The sequence below is a fragment of the Stegodyphus dumicola genome, chromosome X1 (genome assembly GCF_044657685.1).
Source record: "Stegodyphus dumicola isolate Sdum_Otavi_A_Nest chromosome X1, ASM4465768v1".
Lineage (NCBI taxonomy): Eukaryota > Metazoa > Arthropoda > Arachnida > Araneae > Eresidae > Stegodyphus > Stegodyphus dumicola.
Genome location: NC_140780.1, coordinates 80,255,056 through 80,277,440, shown reverse-complemented (window position 1 = coordinate 80,277,440; position 22,385 = coordinate 80,255,056). Strand labels below are relative to the sequence as shown.

Here is a 22,385-nt window from a genome sequence, read left to right as displayed (position 1 = left end):
AAATATCATGCTCGCAAGATGGAAACATGACGAAACCTTTTGTCACAAAGCGGATTAAATTACAAAAACAGTTGGTGCAAAGAAAACTTTCTGGTTACTAGTTCCCAAGGCAGCTATATTATGGAGTCAGGCATAAAAAGTTGGAAGTAATTGCTTTTAAAATAAATAAAATATCCCAATTCTTGCAACAGTCACATATTCGAAGATCGTAATGGGTTAAGGTGTATGAGCCCCCTTAAACTAAGTCATAGGTAAATTGCTGTTAACTTTAAAGAAAGCTTAATCTCGAAAGATTTTACCAAAGCCTTAGGCATGAAAAAATAAACAGAATGTAAGTTAACGACTTAAAAAAGCAATTATTTTACTTGGTCTAACATAATAAAATCGCATTTATGTACAATTGTCAAAATGTTTATAATCTTTTATGTCTCTTTACTGCCGTAAAACTATGCACAGGAATGCAAACTAAATCGCCGAGAAAAGAAATTTGAGACAAGCACTTTAAAATAAATTCATCACGTTCTACTTACTTACCGGAAAGAAACCTTCATTTTAAAATGAGATTCATGGTTTTATTTAATGAGAATTTAACTAAAAGGTTTTAATATTTTACTTAGTTTACCCATCTCCTTTACCCACCACAGAGAAAAAAAAGACACAACACAAAATTCACTTCCCTTTGTTGATGCACCAAAAAAGTTAGATCTTGAGTAGAGGATTATGGTGACTATTTGTTCATTATGGATTTTAATTCTTTGCGTTGTTGATCTTTAGAAACGTCTAAATCACATAACAGATATTTGTATACTCCAGCATAAAATACCTACTGACTTAAACGGATGCTGATTAAATCTATTAAAAAAACTCTTGTAGTATAACTTTTCTGGCTGAAATCTTATTAAAAGAAGATTTTTTAAAATACCAATTACTCATGCTTAGTTTTTCGGATTCTTTTCCTGGTTGTCCTGTCAGTTATCTGTATCAGCAGTTTAGTGGTATCGCATACGTTTATGTAGATATTAAATTAGGTTTCTTTAAAAAGTTCTTAACAAAACAATCTTTCTTTGGCACATAGTCGTTAAATGCTCAACAATAGAGCAGGATATGAACAGAAAAAAATAATAAATGCCATCCGTTGAATAAGCATAGCAGCTTAGAATTTATGCATGGTGTCATTTTCATGCAGTATTCAAGACAAAAATTTAATAGTAACACTGTTTATTTTTCTATTTACGTTCTCGTATTTCATTGTCCTGTCAGTTTCGTTGTCCTGTCAGTTATCTGTATCAGCAGTTTAGTGGTATCGCATACGTTTATGTAGATATTAAATTAGGTTTCTTTAAAAAGTTCTTAACAAAACAATCTTTCTTTGGCACATAGTCGTTAAATGCTCAACAATAGAGCAGGATATGAACAGAAAAAAATAATAAATGCCATCCGTTGAATAAGCATAGCAGCTTAGAATTTATGCATGGTGTCATTTTCATGCAGTATTCAAGACAAAAATTTAATAGTAACACTGTTTATTTTTCTATTTACGTTCTCGTATTTCATAAACATAAATAATAGCTTAGCTTTACTTATCTCGCTGTATACCTAATATATAAATATATTATGTAAAGTAGCAAAATAAATGGACAATAAAATGAAGAGATCAAAACCGAAGCATACAAATACGATAAAAAGAAACTCCTGTAATCACTATACTCACGCAATGAAATAGTTATCTTAGAAAGCATATAAAAACAAGTAAACAGTTAATTAATAAAAAGTCAGAAAAAATTGTATAGGAAGCTAAGGCAGCTACAGTAGCATTTGAAAATGTTCCCGTGAAATTAAACAACAAAATGAAATGCATTCAATTCGTTATTAATTGCTACAAAATAAATATTTTTATAACAAAAGGCATAGCAATAATAAATACAGCCTCTTATCTGGTACCTACTTTCGAATTTCTAATTTTCTGTATATATGCTCGAGAAAAAAATTTCAAAACATCCTTTATTCGCTAGTTTTTAAGAAAGATTCCTGATCAGAATTTCAAATTTAAACCTTTCTTGGAGAAAGAGAATTTTCATCCGTTAATAGTGCACTTTAGCGTGCATGCATGAAACACATTCTACTATCTCTGAAAACAAATTAAATGCACTAGTAGTTCAAATTTGGTAATGCGTAAATAAGAAGAAATTAAATTTGAGTTCTAGCTCGAACAGCTAGACTTTGATCATATTTAATGCCAACTACATTATACACTGGTCTTATTAAATATATATTATGTACACCTGAAACTTTTGTCGCAGGTACTTTTACATCTTCAGTATAGTTTTGTTTGCTTCCCGTTACATTTATGATAGCTGTTTTCAGAGAAAATTATTTGACCTACCTTTCGGGGAAACATAGGCAAATCAAGGGTATGAAATCAAATATGCATCTGTGCAAACCATTTTCATTTAATTTCGAGTGTTATCACGTGGTTGAACGAACTTCCAAGTTGACCACATTGGCGCAATCGCTTTAGCTTCGATGACGTATGCGATGGTTGTGGAGGGTGATGGGAGCTCCAGAAAAGGTGGATGGGAGAGGTTAGGGAGCACGTGGAGAGCGCGTATTTTCTATCCTTGCCTCTTCCAACTCCCCGCATCCTGTAAAACTCTGAGAAATGAGGCTCGCAATGCTAAATCTTTACATTACTGACTGAACAACTTGCACTGGATTCGTTTTGAAGAGATGTTGGTGTTTTACACGATAGCCTTACTTGTGCAACAAGTCAGGTAGGAAATTTTTTAGTCTGTTTGAAAACAACTTCTAAACTGTTAATTGTTTAAATGAATTATTTTATTAAAGATTTCTGATGAATCCGCTTGAAATTTAAGTCATTTATAACTACTCGACAAGTTTTCTGAGTGGCTATCACTTGACAAAGTGAACTAGCATGCAAAATAAAATCTGAGTATCGATACTTTTCACGAAATAATGTAACCAAAGAAAGGTATAAATGCACATAAATATGAATAAAATTCAATTCGAAAGTAATATCTTACACGTTCAATGGTCTCATTTCTGAAATTCAAATTGCATCTTTTCCTCTGCATAAATGACTTCTTTTTATGATGTAAGACAAAATATATGATTCAACTTCAAATAACTTGCATTTGAGAAAAATAAGTAAATGAAAAGCTTGTTTCGAATGTGTACTGCATGATGTAGATATAAAATTAAAATTTTTAATAAACTGTGCCCAAAATTTAGTACAATGTGCTGTGCAATAAATATGCAACATACATTACACTTTTCTTAAACGAAGTAAAAAGTATATTTTAATGAGAAAAGGTGAGTTCTTAAAATTTTATAAACTCTCAATAATGAGCGATATGACTGTATTTTAGCGGGGAAAGATATTTATTTGAACTATTAACATACCGAAATCATTAATAAGTAATAATCTTTATTACAGATGTTACCAATTGAGGACCTATTATTATAAGATTTTTTTAAATAATCGTTAATGTGTTGGTGAGGTAAATTAAAGTAGTTATAAACAAAAGGTAACATACTTAACTTCGCCATTTAAATTTACTATGTTATTGCAATCAACCAAAAACATAATTATTCCGCTCTCATCTGTATTTCATTTTGCGCTAATGTTTAATTTTTTTCAGAAACTGAATTTCAGGACTTGGTATTAAAATGAGCTATTTGTATTAACATCACTACCTGGAAATTTTTTGGAATATTAATAATATTAAAGCTGTTATATATCTCAGTCTGCGTGGCGCGCATAGCTGACAAATGTAATGTTTTTTTAATGCAGCAAGGATTAAGCGTCTGTCTTAGCAAAATGTGTAAACATTAATATGGTATTAATATTTCATAATGTTATCATTACGATACATCAAACAACTAACGTATTTTAGAAAGCCCTTAAAACGATCGAACTGTAGTCGCTTTAAGTGTGTCAAATGTATCATGAAAGCACATAACCTCATTTTATAATTAAAAGAAATTTAAAAAGGTTATATAATTTGTTCCTCTTTATTATTTTATTAATTTTATTGATAGAAAAAGCAAATTAGAACAATCTTTTCAATGCATCAAAATTTTATTATTTCACACATATGTCTTTTAAAGGGAATACCATGCACTTTTATTTAATATACGTGTACTTACAATACGTTTCTATTTACAACAATTTGCATGCATAATAAAATATCCCTGAACTTATAAATTGCATTTATAAAGCTAAAAGTTACTTTTTATACAGTTTAAATACATTAGCACACGTATTTCCCTAGAGAGACAAATTCTTGAATATTCAAGTGCTTGGCACATTGTTATTCTGAGATTTTAAGCCAAATATTATTTTATGCGATTAAGCTTGATATTTTCTTTTCTTTTATTGATTTTGTTACTATTGAAATTTTTGTAAAAAGCATAAATTAAATTTCTAAATTTTTGATAGATAATAAAACAGAAATTGATTTTTAGAAGCAATCGAAATTCCTTTCTCTTCTGCGGACATATATATGTTTTCCCTGTAATTGGTAAAGAGATATAAGAAAGTAACGTTGCACATTTTAAAATAATTTCAAAAGCACAACTATATTGCTTGTACGTAGGTCATTATTTTGGATTTAGAAGACAAGCATCACTTTAATTCCAGCTGATTATTGCCCAAAAGTAGTTGAAACTGTTTTGTTACACGTACTGAAATGGAATTTACAGAAATGTTTATTTCTTTTCTTGTTTACTATTTTTAGCGCCTATTTAAAAAGGAATTGAAAGAGAGAAATATCTTGAAGTTTTCCTAAAGTTCTTTTGCCAGCATTCACGGCCTGAATTGTTGCCACACTTTAGAAATTATACAGCAATGCTTCAGTATGTGAAACTGAACAATGACCAAAAATGTAGTAATATTGCAACAGAATAAAAAAAAAGAATGAGTTATAGTGGTTTAGTCATAATCTATCAACGCGCATGTTTTCTTTAATTATTAAAATCTTTAGAGCAATGGTCAAATAGATTGCTTACTTGGAGAACAAATATGCAAAGCAAAGGATGCAGATGAAGTAGGAGAAATAAATGTGGTATACAACTAAAAATGAAACTGTTATTATTTGCACAAGAAACGTTTGTGCGAACTATATCATTAACAATTAACGAAATATTGTAAAAACAATTATTGATATTACCTGCTCACTACATTACAAAAGGAAAAATTGAAGCAATTGTGCAGATAGTTAATTACAACTTTAAAGAGTGACAAAAGTCGCTCACTGAGCTTTGATGTTTCATATATATCCCATTCGATTCTGTGAAAATTTCACGTTTATGATAAACGCTATTTAATGCTTGCTAACACAGTTTAAGGTTATATACAAAATGTTAGTTTTAAAGGACATGCCATATTTCGCCTAAAATTAATAACTTTAAAAAATGCTTTATCTTCTTTTGCTCTCATGAAGCATAACAATTCAATGAGCTTTCATTAAAATTACAGCTGGCATATACACATTTGAATTTTCATTTAAGTTGACTAATAGTTATCAAAGTTACGTTGATTACGTTGATTCTTTCCTGTGTGCCTTGTTTCGTTACGTACTTGCTTAGCCTAAAGGGTTATGTAGATTTTATGGCAAGCGCTGTAGATTAAAATGAAAACGAGAATCATGACAGCCGTGATTTATAATCCCGACTTGTTTCTTACCGCCACTGCAGCTTTCTTTTAGAAAGAAAGATGCTGATAGAACAGATGTGAATGCCTGACATTGCACTGTTGGTAAAAGGTAAATATTAGCTGAGCTTTATCTGTCCAACCAGTTAGTGTTGTATCTTCGCCTGGATTTATTGCGAATGTAGCTTAGTTAAAATACCGCCAGCTTCAGCCAGCTGATGGGTTAAGAAGACTTTGATGTAGTGTTGCATTATTTCAATTTAAATTCATTAATTGTGAGGCTATAAAGTTTTAAGTTTACCTTTACGTTGGGTGTAGTATCTTGTCTCCACTGTCAGAATTTAGGAAAGGGGATAACGTGCTGTAGAGGCCACTTCTAAAGGTAGCTATATAAAGTCACCAGAAATTTTTTTCCATCAGGAATCTGAAGAAATCCGAAGGGCCTTAGTTGGGATTCAAACTACTACCCTTCCGAATACGAGTCGAGCATACTTCCAGTAACACCAGGAAGGAATGCGGAAAGATGGAAGAAAATACATATACATATTATAAGTTATAGCAGAAGTGCTTGAGTAGTAAATACCCTTAGACATTCTGTGTAAACAATTGAATTTTGTATTCTTATAACCTTACCAGATTGTTCTTTTAAAAGAAAACGTTTTCAGAAGTATAAATTTGAATAAATTATGCATTAGAAATTGTCCTATGCTACTTTGAATAACAATAGAATAAAAATAAATAAATAGATGCAATTAATTATAACCATTCATACATTATATGCAAATAACCAAGGTTGAAAAACAAGGGCAAATATTATTGAATAAAACATTATGACAGAAAAAAATGCAGCAAATCTTAAAAATTAAAAATTATTGCCATTAAATTATGGAAGAAGAAAATAAGATATTGTGTAGAAACTTTTATTAAAACTAATATATAATTATTTAATTTACCCGTACAAAAGTTTCAAAAGTATACACACAGCACACTTCTTAACATTAATTTCTTATAACTGTTATCTTCCAAGGAAATTTTATATAACATGTGAATGACATATAAATGTTCTGTATTTTCAAAGCCGTTCACTGTTTTTTGATTTTTCTGGGCATGCAAAAATCTACATCGTTATTGCTTAATAAAGTAAAAACCTTGTATTTTAAACTTCTGACATACAGTCAAATTTATAAGTAGCTCGAAAGAGGTTATAAGGTATTTCTCCCACTTTACTAGCGTGCCTTCGTGGTGTAGTGTGGTTCTGCATGCTGGGACGGTATTCCAAAGGTACGTGGTTCGATTCCCGGCGAAGACGTTGCTAGGTTTTCATCTTGCCTGCTCCAAAAAAATATCTAATGTCTCTACAAGTTTAATAAATGTAAATTATAGACTGTGAAATCTAGAACCGAATTGCTTTCGTAGATCAGCAGTGTCCTACCCCAGTTGAAATCCTGGCAGTCTGTCTCTTTATCTGAGGTTTTTTATGGCTCTCTTCGTGTATAATACGAATATGAACCACTTTTGCTTAGAAAATGCTTATTGAAGGCTTCTCTTTCTTTAAGCTTATGTAACCTTAAATAATTAATCTAATTAATTTTTATCAAGCCTTAAGATTATGATCATATTTCACACGCTTATTTGGGCACATTTTATTTTAAATTTAACTAATAAAACACCTATTCCTGCAGTATTTTGTATCTGCTTTTTTCTAACATCTTTTGGAGATGTTTATAATAACAAAGTTTTGATTACTGCTTCTCCATACTAAGATATATCACGATGTTTTGGAAGTGCAATATTTTCAGTTCCTTTTTCTGTTAGCTTGACCGTACGATGAAGGTTTTTGATTGCAAGCTTTGTCATTACTTTGTTTCCCGCCGTAGACTTCTTTTAAATTTGTTTCCTGCATGAACATTTGATCAAGGAAATTTTAAGCCAATGCATTTTAGATATGAATAATTTCAATTTCTTATAATATCTTACTTTAAAAATAACGTTTATTTCGAAATTCTAATTAGATTAAGGTGAATGGTGATAATTTTTTATTACTGCTGAAGAAGAAAGAAATCAGTAATAAAACTCTTTCCTCGACTTAAGAGAACAGTTTAAAGAAACCTCGTAGTCAGTAGAAACCTCAGTCACTGCCAAAGTTAAGAGAAGAGAAATTACCAAGCAAATTTGAATACTAAAACTCATATAATGTTTGTACTACTGTAAAATCACATTGTTTGTTTATCATTTTATCTATGTTTCTTGATTTAAAAATTATTTTTGATTACACATTGTTGCTTTCTCTCCCTCATTCACATTTTTATAAAAAGAACAGATATATAGAAAACGATTTAAAATTCGCCAAATTTTTCACAGTACTGTAAATCACACAGAAACTGGTTCATTTCTATGTAAGAAACCTTGGAAGTCCTTTTTAAAGGTACGTCAGCTTCAGTCTTATATTTGTTTTAAAAGTCAGTCAAAACTTACAGCTATTACTATTACTATTTACTGAGCGATCACTTATTTACGTTTCAAATTCTCATGTGCCCCACGGAAGTGCACTGTAAAAAAAAAGTTCGCTCTTTACAGGCAAAAGTTTTGTAAAGTTACAGAAATCAAAAAGTTACAGAAGAATTTCCTGTAATGGTAACAGGTTGAAAGCAAACTGTAGCGGTAACATCTGATTTGCTTGTAACATTACAGATAAAATTTCAGTAGCCGCGCGGAAGAATCACGTGACTGACTGGAAATTAGCCAATCAGGAGAAAAGTGTTTGAAAGCTAGTTGCAGAAAAAAACATGGCTGAATGCATGTTGGTTGTATAGCGCAGGTAAGTAAGAAAATGTTAACAATTACTACTTGAAATATTTATTGTTCATTTTATGCAGATTATTCTCATGCACTTTGCACTGTTATATGTAGTGAGTAAGTATTTAAACGTTTAAGCTTTGCGATTAATTAATATCAGTGTTCGTAATGTCTAATGAGTTGAAAGAGTGCAAAATATTTATTCCAAATGCAGATCTAATAGTAGTATTTTGTCATTGTGCATCCGATAAATTACGCCTTAAATTGCCCGTATTATTATTTAAAACTAATTATTCCAAAATTTAATCACTGCTTGTGGTATATAATTGAAATGGTAATGTGGTTGTTGAAAACAAAACTAATCATTTTAGCGTTCTTTTCCAATCGTCTGACCAAAGAACATTTGACATCTTTTTCCCGGCAGGCCTTGCGAGAAACGTTTATATAAACATTTAGAATTCTGAATGTAATCTATATATTTTTTTGCTTACAAGGTTTAATTTATTCTTTTTCTAGTATTATCTGATTAGTTATACCTGGTTTATAATTCAGTCTAATATGTTTATGTACGACTGTGTTATGAAGTAAAATTACAAAAACTTGAACAACGCGGTCGAGAATCTCGTTTATTCCTTTAGTGTAATAATATTTTTTTCATTGGTATTAATTTCTTACGAAAATATTATAACTCCAAAATGAAGTAATTATATTGATTAAAAATATGCCGTATCATACTTTTCGTAATGTTTTGTTGTACTAACTAGATGCAACTTAATTATTCCATATATTTTAATATACCAATATCAACAGGGGAAAAATGGAAATGACCTAAAATATTTTTCTAACAATTCGTTAAACTAATTATAAAACAAAACTAAAATTTTGTGCATTATTTCCAAAAATACCATTTCATTAATATTTTATAAATGACAACATATATTATATTGTATATATAACTACCATTGCATACTTATAAGTTTTTAAACATTTAATGTAGAATTTATGTTGGTTTTATTTTGCCCAGTTTTAATACAGTTTTGAAGTATGATAATCTTGTTACTAGGATAGCATGAATCTGCTAATACAAGTTTAATACATTTCTTGACAAATATTTCTCTTATTCATGTAATATAATATATAAATCATAAAATAAGTTTTCTTAAAAATAAATTATTATTGTTTATTGGAATTTAAAACAATTCTGTATCTGTATGTTGTATTAAAATTAAATAATAATGAATTTTTAATGAAGCATTGATTTTAGCATTAACAATATAAATATATATATATACACACATGAATAAATGGAAATGCAAGCTACTTTTCCTTACAAAACCGCCCATGAATATATACTTCAAGTGCTTCCATACTTCCCTTTAGGCTGATAGCCTTTGCATGCTTTGCCATATTCTATCAATCCAAATGATGCAAATATGCAGAAAATTTTACCTTCTTTGAAAGTTAATACCGGAAATAAAATTCAGTGCATTTGTAAACTACATTAGTTTTCTTATAGCTTGGCATTTAATTGCCCTATGATTTACTAGTCCAAACTAAGGCAGAATTCAGATATCGTTCAAATAAAAGAAAATTAATAAGGTCTGATTTTTAGACGTATATATGAAGATTTATTTTTTTAAATATTATTTTAAGTCAACCAAATTAATTTCAAATTTAAGTAAGTATTCATGCCTTTCAGTAGCATTATTTTTGATATCTTAAATTAAATAACTGAATGCAATATTTCTTGTTAATAAAAGAAAAGCAATGTTATGAAAGACTAGCGAAGTGGATTTGCAAGTTCTAATTACGAAAGGTCCCATGCTTTAAGGGGTCATTTTTAAAAATACTTAATTAAAAAAAATTATTTAACGTAAAACTTCCAAACTTCACACATGTGGAATATTAATTCTATATATTTTATCTCATTCTTATTTTATTAATTTCATAGCATTTCTTGTGACACTAGTAGTAATTATTAATTAAATTTTATGCAGTTTCTGATCTATGTTTTGATTTTGTTATTAATTACGTTAGTTTACATAAGATTTAAAATTATGTAAGGTACAAAAACCTTCTGCATCTATTAATATATGCTGAAGTGAATGAAATTATGCCAGTGAAATTTTTTAAAATCAAAAACAAATTTCTGTGGAAAATTAAAGTTATAAATTCTAAATGCAAACAAAGGAGTGAATTTGAAAGTTATCAAATAAGCCAAAGTTTTGGTCATTTTTTCAGTTTTGCAGAAGAATTTTTATACTTTGCAGAATGGGAATATGATGTTTGGTTTTGTTAGTATTAATTATTACATACATTATTGAATTATTGCAACTTACATTGCAACACATAATTTAGCTTAAAATTTATTTGAACTTAATTTTCTTATTTATTTTGATCATGTATATTTCATGTGTCATAAGTCTTTGAAATGAACTTAATTCTCATCCTATTTATTTATACAATTTTTTTAAAGAAGAAAAAGTCACATTTGTTTTGCTTAGTTGCACACGAAGATACATGTCTATATATAGAGAGAGAAAGAGGAGTTATGTTTACTTGCAGACTTTTTTCTTCCTTTTATATTATAGTATGAAAATCAAGGGGGAAATTGAGCAATCAATTTAATTTTGAAGGATGTGATTACAATAAGATCATAACCAATCAAAAATATTAATGAATGAACTACTGGTAACTATCATAGTATTATTATTTAAAAGAAACCGACATTCCAATAAGAAAGTTTAGTAACATAACCATTTAAGTTATCTGATAAAAGTAATTTTCATTCCTACTTCCCTATACCTTGAATTTCACTCTTAGTATTGCCCACTGCTACTTCCTAGACCTCAAAGCATTTAATGCATCTGGAACTGCAATTTGTGTCTTCTTCTACAGCATGCAAGTTATCACCGTTTAGTTTGTACTGCCCCGAGCAATGATCTTCAGAATTACCGTATTGCGTTGCATATTCCACCCCACCGAGCTTTAGAACCAGATTCTGAAAATTAAAAAAATATTTACATAATTTTCCCCCTTTTAATGCATTCAGAAAATGAATATCCCAAGATTTTAAAATGGATTTATCAACATAATGATTGTTTTCGTCATACTAACAAAGGCAAACTTTTGCACACTTACGGCCCCGTTGAATCTTTCTCTTCTAACTGTTGAATATTATGTCAGCCTAATACAAACAATGATCTATGATAGTGAAAGCAAATACCAACTGCCATTCACTGTGCAATTTTGCCATATCAGCTGAATGTTCACCCTAGCAAGCATCGGACCACAACCTTCTCTAATTATTTATGTATGATCTGAGGCCTAAGGATTTGCAAGAACAACAATGAGAATGACAGAAGTTCAAATTATAAAGAAGAAATAAGATAACTTATTAGATGTTGCAATTATGTGTATTCTTATTGAAATAGAGGTTTCTTTTAAGTAAATAATATTGTGATAGTAGTAGTTTATCCATGATTACTTTTCATTTGTTATATTCTTACTGTGACTCTGTCCTTTGGAAATTAAATTATTCGTTTAATTTTTCCCTCTTAATTTTCAGAAGATAAAATTAGTAAAAATAAGTGGGAATATGGCATCAAGAGCATTAGATATCCCAATTTTCTTGAAGCTGTTCACTATTATTGTTTCATCAATGATAGGCCATGCACCCAAAATCCACTAGCAAATCAGTTAGTAAGATGAAAATGACCACTATGCGGACAAAACATTTAGGGTAACTTGTTTTGTGAGCGCCTTAAGGAAGACAAACATTACCTAAATCTTTAAAACATATTCAGAATCCTGTGCTAAAAGAAAGCTAGGGGGAAAATGTTGTCCGAGTCCCAGTGATTCCTTTGGACGAATATGTAATATTGTTTTAGAAATTTAAGGTAATAAATATAATATTTTTCGAATGCTGAAACAGTTCGAGAAATTTATTCAAGTTCTGAATTCTGAATATAAGTATACTGTATATTATATTTAATAACTATGGTGGCTTCATTTATGAAAATATTTGAATATTGGCTGTTTTTGTACAATGAACCTTCTCTAAGCTAGCTATACGTGATTCCTGAAAATTTTGATCTTTAAATGATAGTGGGCATCCTAGAGAAGTTATGTTTACTAATTAGTTATTTTATGAAGAATGCTGGTTAAATTTAAAAAGTGATTGACTGAGGTAGCTTGTCGTAATGAGACGGCTCACTGTAATCCAATTTTTTAAAGAATTTAAGCTGTCCTTAATTAATTAAGATATTATAAAGAAATATGATTAAAAGTGTTATATAAGCACATGTTTAAAACATCTATTAAAATAATTTTTATAAGCTTTTTAAGAGCATGATTATGATTTTAAAAGAAATGTTTTTTTCTTTATTTAGGAGACATGGTTTACAAAGAGGAGAAAAACCATTCATTTTTTCCAAGCAGTCGAAACGAATTTTTATGAAATGTTTATTAAATTATATTATGTTATTTTTTAATTAATTCTTTTTTTCAGGTTTTATGTAAAGTTTATGAATTAATAAATTATTTTTACTTCTGTATTTTAATTAGCATATCATTTGCTTCATAGTGTTTCACAATAAAATTATAAATTCAATAAACTTCTTAATTAACATGCTGTAATATAGAGAGAGCATAAAGTTTGTTTTCTGTTGTCACACGTTTATTTCACAATTTTGTATGCGAATCTCGAAATTTATAATAACTATAGTATCACTTTCGAAATGGTAAAAATGGTAAATATTAAGCTTAGATTTATTACATATTATGTTTGTAAAAAATTATAGGTAAAATTAAAATGCATTAAATTTTAAGCTAAACTGAAGTATTAATTTTAGAAATAAATTTCTTAAAGGCATAGTTGTATTAAGAATTTTAAGGGAAACAAGGCTTTAAAAATTAAGGTCAGTTGGCAAAGTTTTATGCTTATTGAAAAAGCATGACATTAGGTTTTTAATGAAAGACTTCTATCTGTTAATTCAAAGGAAATTATTTGAAGGTAAGTAAAAAAATTATGCATTATTTCAAACAATAGCAGACTGTTGATAAACACTGAGTGCAGATAAGAACAAAAAAATTAGTTAGACGTTGTAATTCAAGCGTATGAACAAAATTTGAATTCCTTGTAGTAACAAAATGAAGTTCATTGCTATGTTGAATTCTTTAATTTACTGAAAGTGTCATTTTTTAGAAGGAGAGAATATATTTTTGAAATATGAAGAACAGCTGTTCTGAGTTCTTCATAGAAATATTTCACAAAATGTCTTTTACTGTAATAATATGATCATATCAACATGCAACACGTTTACTCTAAAGTTAAATCTAAAGCAACATGTGTCTATTTTAGCTAAAATTACTAAAAAGAAAGTTCTAGAACATATCTTATTAACTTACACTAAAACATGCAAATAAAACATACTATTTTTTTCAGCTATTTTACAGGGCAAATATAAGGAGTAGTATATCAATTTGAACTTTTAAATTAATCAAAATGATAATATGAAAGGCCTTTCAATAATATCAGACATAAGTTTCTCTTCATAAAACAAAAATACTCTGCAACAGACTAATGTTACTTTTTGAAAAAAGAACATTGCTGTTGAAAGTGCATCTTTTAAATTAATGCTATGAGGTCAAATTGACTAATTTAAAAAGCCAAACTATTATGCTTCACTTGCATATATCTGTATAATGATATACACATGCAGATATTGTTTTACTCAAAACATCTTGATTTCAGTATATTTTATTATAATAAGCATCATTTTAGACAAAAAAATCTATTACTTTTATAGACATATCCTTTAGTATTATCTATGAAAAATATATTCTACACACATAATTACTTAATGGGATATTAGAAGGAAATAATCTGAAACCTTTACAGATACAACCATTGGAATTTTACGTAAGAAAAGTATCTTCTACTCACATAATAACTTGCTATAATAATACAAGCAAATAACCTGTAACGGTTACAGATATATCTGTTGAGATTTTACATGAGAAAAACATGTTCTTTTTACATAATTATTTGCTGTAATATTACACGCAAATAATCTGTAACCATTACAGATATATCATTTGGGAATTTACATGAGAAAAATATGTTCTACTTACATAACTATATGCTGTGATATTACAAGAAAAAGATCTGTAACCATTACAGGCAAAACGCTTGTAACGTTACAAAGAAAACACCTGTTTCTGTTACTCAAATAACCCATGGCATCCCAGTTTCCATGAGTTTTCTTAGTAACCTTACAGATTTTTTTTTACAGTGTGTTACATTATTAAAAATTAAAATATTAAGTGATGGTAGATTTTTCTGTTACAAAACTTAAAACGTTACATGCGCCAGACGTATAGTATTAAAACATTAAGACGTGAGCTAAATTAAATGTTATAGAACGAAGAAAAAAGAACTTTTTATTTTTGATATACTCTATAAAAATTTATCTTCAAAGAAAAATTTCGCTTTCTATTCATACATAAATTAATGTGAGTTTAATTAAAATTCACTGTGTTGAACAAAAAAATCAGAAAAGTGCAAGCAAAATTTGAAAATTTATCTCAATTAAATATGATCTCTTTCAAAGTAGTTGCCACATGTATTATGCAATGATCGTAACGCGTTGTCTATGACTGTAATGTCCTTGACGTCTTTTAATGGAAAGACGTGTAGTGACTGAGACTAAAAGTCCTTTACTGAATCAAAATAACGACGTTTAATCACTCATCTGAACTAATCAGAAAAAGATAACAAGGATAACAAGATTGCGTCTGCCACTAGCATAAGCCTTAAACACCATATAGGTGGCAGTACGATTTTGCACAGCTCCGTCTCAATTTTGAAGTTAAGCACCCCGGTGGACGAATCCGAGAGTCTCCTCTAGCCACCAAACCATTCAAGAGTACCTTCGGCTCGCCGTATATTTTGAGTGACACTGTGTTGCACATTCACTACATACAAATATGCAGCCCTTCTCCAGGATTCGAGCGCGTGCCCTACGATAGGGGAATCAGAACAGCTCTTCGGTACGGCAGTCATTGTTATCGTGATGAAAATATTAAGTTCTCATCTTCTACTGCAGAGGTATTTCGCTGCGAATATTTATGCTCAGTAATCTCAAAACTTCGCAATAAATCACAATATTATCTGCCCGACTAAGACAATGTTTCGATGAACATAATCCACTTCAAACAAAAACACCTATTAACGTTGTTTTCACTGAACGTTTTACTTCACTCTGTTTTTCTCTTATATGTTTTTTTAATAACTATTTAAGATCCTTTTATGTGTCCAGAAACTTCGACTCAGGCAATTTACGGTAATGAATCAAACTATTCATTCTATGATGACCGGGGCCCACCAGCGGCCGAGCGGTAAAGACGCTGAACACTGGTAGTTCGGTCTGAGGTTCGAATCCCGCGAACGGGCTGGCTGCATGGGCGTTTTCGTGGTTTTCCCCATGTGTAACGTGTATACGAGCCAGTTTCCCTTAGAAAGTCCTCCACGAAAGGCATCCCTCCCTTTAGGCAGATAGCCCTCGTGTGCTTTTCCATAATTAAATACACCAACACCAACTATGATGACCGTAAAGAGTATTTAAGCCGAATCGTAGAAAATACTATACACGTTTCAATTAAAATATTTCAAGGAAGAATTCCAATCAAAGCATAAATACTGGGATTTATACATATAAAAATGCTGAAGGGAAATACATTGAGTATGAAAGATTCAAAATATGGCTGTCCGTGTTTGGTTACTTTCTGAGCTACCTGATCTGATTGACTACCGAACAGCGTAAGATCGCGTAAAGTTCTTTAGCGATGAGAAGAGTGTATTCCTGAAACTAATGATTTAATTACAGTGTAAATAACGAATGATTCTTCTATAAAATATACCAGAGGAATTTACGTAATATTATAACTAAAATATAATATTAAAACAAAAGTGTTCTTTTGCATACAAAACTAGAATAAGTAATTACAGTACTGGTCCTAAATATTATTAATTATAACTTTGCCATTTTGAGATGTGATTTGTAATCAGTATGAATACCTGAGATATCTTCATAATAATGCTTAATCACCCATTTGATACGAAATATCTTTATGTAAGTTTTGCATCGATTTGCTTCCAGCATTTAAACTTGCCAGTTTTAATATTTGGCCTCTCTTTCGCTTATTTATTCATGTTACTCCCAACTCCTCCTCAAAATTAACATACTTTCGACTTCAAAAATTTAAGGCATCAAATACGGTGCAGTAACTGCTGGGTGAGTTTTATTATAACTTATAGGCCATGATCATATAAGCTCAAAAATTACTATTGCCTAGATATTGATGAATCCTTTCCTCTGATATCACACTTTCCCTAAAAATTTGTGAGCTTGCACAAGACTTAACTGTAAGCTTATCTTTCCTTCTTTACTACTCGCGATTACCCGTTTTCTCAACTTTTCATACCAGCACCAATTTCAGCAGCTCTGCGTGATACTTTTTATCATTAAGGTACATGATTTAATGAATATTATGCTTGTGAGAAAGAGTGAAAGGTTTTGAGATAAACGGTAAATTTAAATACTGTATTTTCAACTTAATTGCACAACTAACAGCACTCAATATACAACTTATAATATGCACACTTTATATCAATCCTAAGGATTAGGTGTTTTCCTCTTGCTTAAAAATTCTTCAACTACTTGTCCCTAAATGCGATTAGATTCACTTTTAAGACATCACAAGTGTATTAATGATGGAAATGTACACTATCATGCTTTGTTAATAACTAGAGATCATGTGCTTTTTATTTGATTTATACTCAGTAATTCTGAAAGTTAGTCTTATTTTTTAGTATCGTTCAAATTGAAAACAGTTTGTGCATATATATGAATATCAAATATTAATTCGCTTTTGAAATGACTAGTGACTTTTGAAATGACTCTAAATTTCGTTTGCCTTGCTTTCTGAAGTTACTTATCTAGTTAACGCTTAATATTCGAAGTCAAATATAGGACAAACACTGACACAACAGTATATGGTTTTGAGTTCTTTCTCAAATATATTTTTATGGGTTGTTTTTTTAATGTATTAATTTTTCTTGTATGGTTTCTTAAGTCCTTTTTGGCTTCTATTTCTACTTCGATTTTTTGTTTCTATCTTTCTTGAGTACTTAAAGCGCTCATTTTATGCCACAAACTTCCTGTACATGTATAGGTATGCATTTGGGTACATATGTGAAGCATACTAACTATATCAAGTACACATATTTTGCTTAAAATAAGACTCTGTCCAAAATTTAGTGTTTTGTAACGTCGCTTTGTGATGATTGTAGGATTAACTTACTATGAACTGTTAGGTAGCAATTTGACTTCAGAGAAGTTTTTTTTTTTTTTTTTTTTTCAGGTATTTTTCAGGTATGACTCTTTGGAGTTGTACCGATTTTTATCTTTACAGCAAGGAATACGACCTGTCATCTTCATTTCAGTCTTGTTAAAAAATTAATTTCTCTTTCGTTAATTATATTGGTAAGCCAAGCTTATTATTATAAACTGCGTATTTCTTTAAGACATTTCACGAGTTCATGAAAACCTCTCTATTAAATATAATATGAGATTGATGTTCGGACGAAACATTTTAGGAACTAGAAATAGTTAGAATTACTGCAGCGCGTAATTATTATTGAAACATTAGAACAATATGCTTGAATTTCCTAGAATTACCGTAAAAGTATCCGTGCCATATCTGCAATTTACTACTCTCCGGCAGCGCACCTACGCCCTTGAGCGCGATGATTTTTAATTAGTGATTTACCAATACTTCTTCTTTTATATTAATGTCAACTGAGATAGAACGGCATAAATGGAAAAATGTCTCATACAAACCTAAAATTAAGCAGGTCAAAGGCTGAATATACGAATTTCGGCACGCTTTCTCTAAACACTAGTTTCAACAACCAAATAGGCAACTTTCGATTCTGTCTCATTAAGCAAATGTGGGATAGTAATCTTTTAAGAAGCCCTCTCCTTAGATAGATAACTGTCACGAGTTCAAAGTCATTATTTAATTGAATCTAGTAAATGAATCCGGTAAATGATGTACTTTTTCGGTTAAGAGGAAAGCAATGAAGTAAATTCCTGTCAAATTGTCTTGAATTCGAAATTATTTTCTTGATATTGCATTTGTTAAAAAGAACACACTGTGTTCTGTATGTGTAAGAGAATACAAACCAGTGTTTCTTAAAATGTCCTCCATGAAAGCATCGTGCACTTTAGGCAGTCGAATAATCCTCGAGTGCATTACCATAATCATTTAAAGGTGCAAGCAAACGTTTTAAGTAACAAATGCTAATTATTCAGAAGTATCTTGTAGCGATAAAACAGATAAATATTTGGAAAAACAGTTGTAACAGAGGCAATGTCCAAATGAAGACCTCTAACATGTAGCTAAGATTAAAATATAAACGGCGAAAATTAGTTAATGTAAATTTCAATCAAGATGAATAAAACTGATGATCATTTTAATCTGCATAAATACAAAATGCATCATCAATAACGTATTAAATGCTCTAAATTAGGTACTTTCAAAGGAAATTAAAATCTAACAGACGAATGTTCTCAGCTTTATTTTACTATCTTTCACTGCAGTAATATAAATATGTAATAACAATTAAATTGAGAATGGAAGTAAAAATCATAACTATTTGATAAGAATAGTACTGAGGGTAACATAAAGGTATCAAGTAACAAAATAACAGAAAATTTCAGGAACATGTTTTCTATTCCGACTCATCGTGACTTAATAATTCTCATAGGTACAGTCGTGTGTATAAATACTTATGATAAAAGAAAAACAGTGAGAATAAAAAACCCGAACATTATCTTCCATTTTTTTACTAGTCAGAAAAATATTCATTTAGATTTTAAAATCGGGTTAATTCAAATAAAAACCTATAGCAATAATACAGGCAAGTAATTATGTATACCTCTTACATTTAATGAATTAATGGCTTATTAACATATGGATCTAAAAGCTGAAAAGATCTTAATTTTCCGTTTTTATTAGACATGTTTCTTTTCTTTCATGCCATTTAATCCTTTACATTTTTGTATAAACTAAGTTATAAACCATTTAAACATTTAAAGTAATGTGTTAGTGTAAGAAAAACTAAAATTGCACCGCAAATAACAGTAAATAACATGAAATAAAGTATTAAGTTATTTAAAATCAAATGAAAATAATAAAACATATGAAGTAATACATTATTTTACTTTTGAATAAACAGTGTTTTGAAGATCAACAGCATTACAAAAAATTTAAATAACTACGAAAGACGACGAAAACATTTTCCGTAAATTATTAAGGGAAGAGGAATTTCTATTAAGGCACAATGTAGAGTCATTAGGATTTTTTGGAAGCATTTTTTTAATGAAAAAATAGTAGCCGCCTTCGCCGGGAATCGAACCACGGATCTCTGAAATACAGGCTCAATGTGCTGACCACTACACCACGAAGGCGGGAGAGATACCTTATAACTACAAATTATAATGTCATGCTTATTTTCTAAAAGTGCGTACTCTATTAAAGTTCAAAATGGCGTAATTTATCCCGCAATTTGTAGCACGGTGATTTTCTTAAAAGATTTAAATACATCAGAAAATATTAATCCAAATAGCAACACTGCTCAATTACACCTTAAATAATTCATTTTTCTGATTATATTTAGTATGCAAATATTACATATATTTTTATAAAACTACCAAAAAAAAAGATATCTGATTAAAATCAATGTATGAAAAAATGCTAGGTTTTACTTAACTCTTAATAAAATGATTTTATTTCATTTTCTAACAATGAAATGCTTAATAATTTACACCTTCGAAAGGAATTCTGGTTTCACTTACTTCCAACTATTCTTTTTTTCAAGACCTGAAACACTACCAAGCGTAATTCTTGAGTTGAACAGATCAGAGATGAATGCATCGACGATATTACTGACAAATATACGTATGTTATATATTTTGTTGTTTCAAATTACAAATGTTCTAGGATTAAATATAATAGTAAAAATAGTAATAGGATAAATATTTCCTTTTGGGTAGTTATAGAATATTGCTTAAAGAATTATTTATTTCTTCTGCAGATAGTTCTCTTAATTACAATAGTCATGTTACACATATGTGTAATACAGTAATTTTTCTCAAACTATTCTTAAATATGGGCATTTAAATTCCGTTTTTATTTGTGGATTTAATTTACCTCCAAAATATGTCAATAATTAGCAACATCGTACTTAAAACGTAAATATTTTTAAATTTATTTTCTCATTTGTGTAGACATATTTATTACGAACTATGATAAAATAGCTCCAAATGAATGAAATAAAAGTAAAAAATAGATTCGATTATGCTTTCATTATTCAATACTTGTTTAATGTATTTGTAACATAATACTTGCCAATACCGTTCCGAAATTATGATTAATACTTTCTCTAATTGCCTTTGAAATCTTCATCATTTGGATACGATGAAATCTGGGAAGATCTTTGCGTGGAAAACCGTGTAGAATATTATATTTAATTTCGGTTGGATGTGTTGAATGAACCTCACTTACTCTCCACTGAGAGACATGACAATCAAAACTAACTTAGAATCGTATCGATAGAACATCGAATTTCAGCTAATTAAAGGAGTTTAACGCATTTGTTTAATTTCTGCAGTTTTAGAATACGCTGAACAACGTTTTAAATTGAATAAAAAATTAGAAAAGACCTTTACCCTTTAACAATACTAAGTCTCGCATGCTAGATGGAATTTCAAGAATTTTAATTCCTCATCAGCATTTTTTGTGAACAATAATAAAGCAATGCTTGCCTTCATTTTACGATGCAAATTTCCTTTTTATTGGATTGCTGGGTTCTTCCGAGTAAAATACCATCGTCTTATAATGTTAGCAACATTCGCATGACTACGTTATATAGTACATACATAATTTTTAACAATTATGTACATATATGTATACAGTTAGATTAGGTTAGGTTGTTTGAATATGGCAAAGCATAAGAGATTGTTACCTAAAGAATGGGGTGCCTTCGTAGAGAACATTCTGAAGGAAACTGGCTTCTATTCACGTTACACATAAGAAAATCACATTTATGTAGCCTGCCCGGTTGCCTGAGTTCGAAACTAGGTCGAAAGCGTATAATAATACATTTAACGCGCATATGGCAGCAATAAAAGGTGTGTAATTTATTAAAATTCAAAATATGTTAAAAACGTTTTGTATACCTTGCGGATAGTACTCAGAATAAAATTTTCTTAAGAAAAATTCAAATGGATTGATAAATTTTAATCTTTGAAAAGAAGAAAAAGTATATCAATATAAAATTAAACTCACACCACTCTTATCCTACTGGGCATGCCGAATTAACGCTTCTTCATTTCAAAATTCAAACAGTTGTTGCACTAATATTGCAGATTAAAAATGTAACTCTTCTTTTTATTATTTCATGTTTTTTGCATCAAATTTTCATTTATCATTTCTTCATACGTTGTATTGCTTGTATTTACATGTTCTGATTTTTGGATTTGGTCTGCTGAAAAAGAAAATAATTTTTATTAATTCATATTTTATTTTTAAGGTTTTCTAGGCTTGTTTATGGTTTTGATGCTGTAATTTTGCAATTTTTTTACTCCGGCCTCTATGGTTTCAAATTTTAATATGTTGTTATCTTTTACTATTATGTTGGATTCTTGCATTTACATTTTTGTTGGATTTGGTCTGCACAAAGAGAAAAATAGTGTTAAGATTTTTAAGCTTTTCTAAACATTTTTATGGTTTCGGTGCTAGAATTTTGCAATTTTTTTGCATTTCTTACTTTGACCTGCAAAGGTTGGAC

At 29.7% G+C, this 22,385-nt stretch overlaps 1 protein-coding gene and 1 long non-coding RNA gene across 2 annotated transcripts in view; both read left to right on the top strand.

The window, feature by feature from the left end:
* The first annotated feature begins 2,546 nt into the window (after positions 1-2,546).
* The window catches only part of LOC118186880 (gamma-aminobutyric acid receptor subunit alpha-6-like), a 91,752-nt gene continuing 71,913 nt past the window's right edge, over positions 2,547-22,385 (top strand). Inside the window, exon 1 of the mRNA XM_035357049.2 lies at positions 2,547-2,771. Within this exon, the coding sequence (XP_035212940.1) occupies positions 2,728-2,771 (44 nt within the window). The 5' untranslated portion in view covers positions 2,547-2,727. The remainder of the gene's footprint in view (positions 2,772-22,385) is intronic.
* Positions 8,390-13,023, top strand: LOC146993203 (uncharacterized). The gene is made up of 2 exons (XR_015038553.1): positions 8,390-8,489; positions 12,859-13,023. It is a non-coding gene; the product is annotated as an uncharacterized LOC146993203 (long non-coding RNA).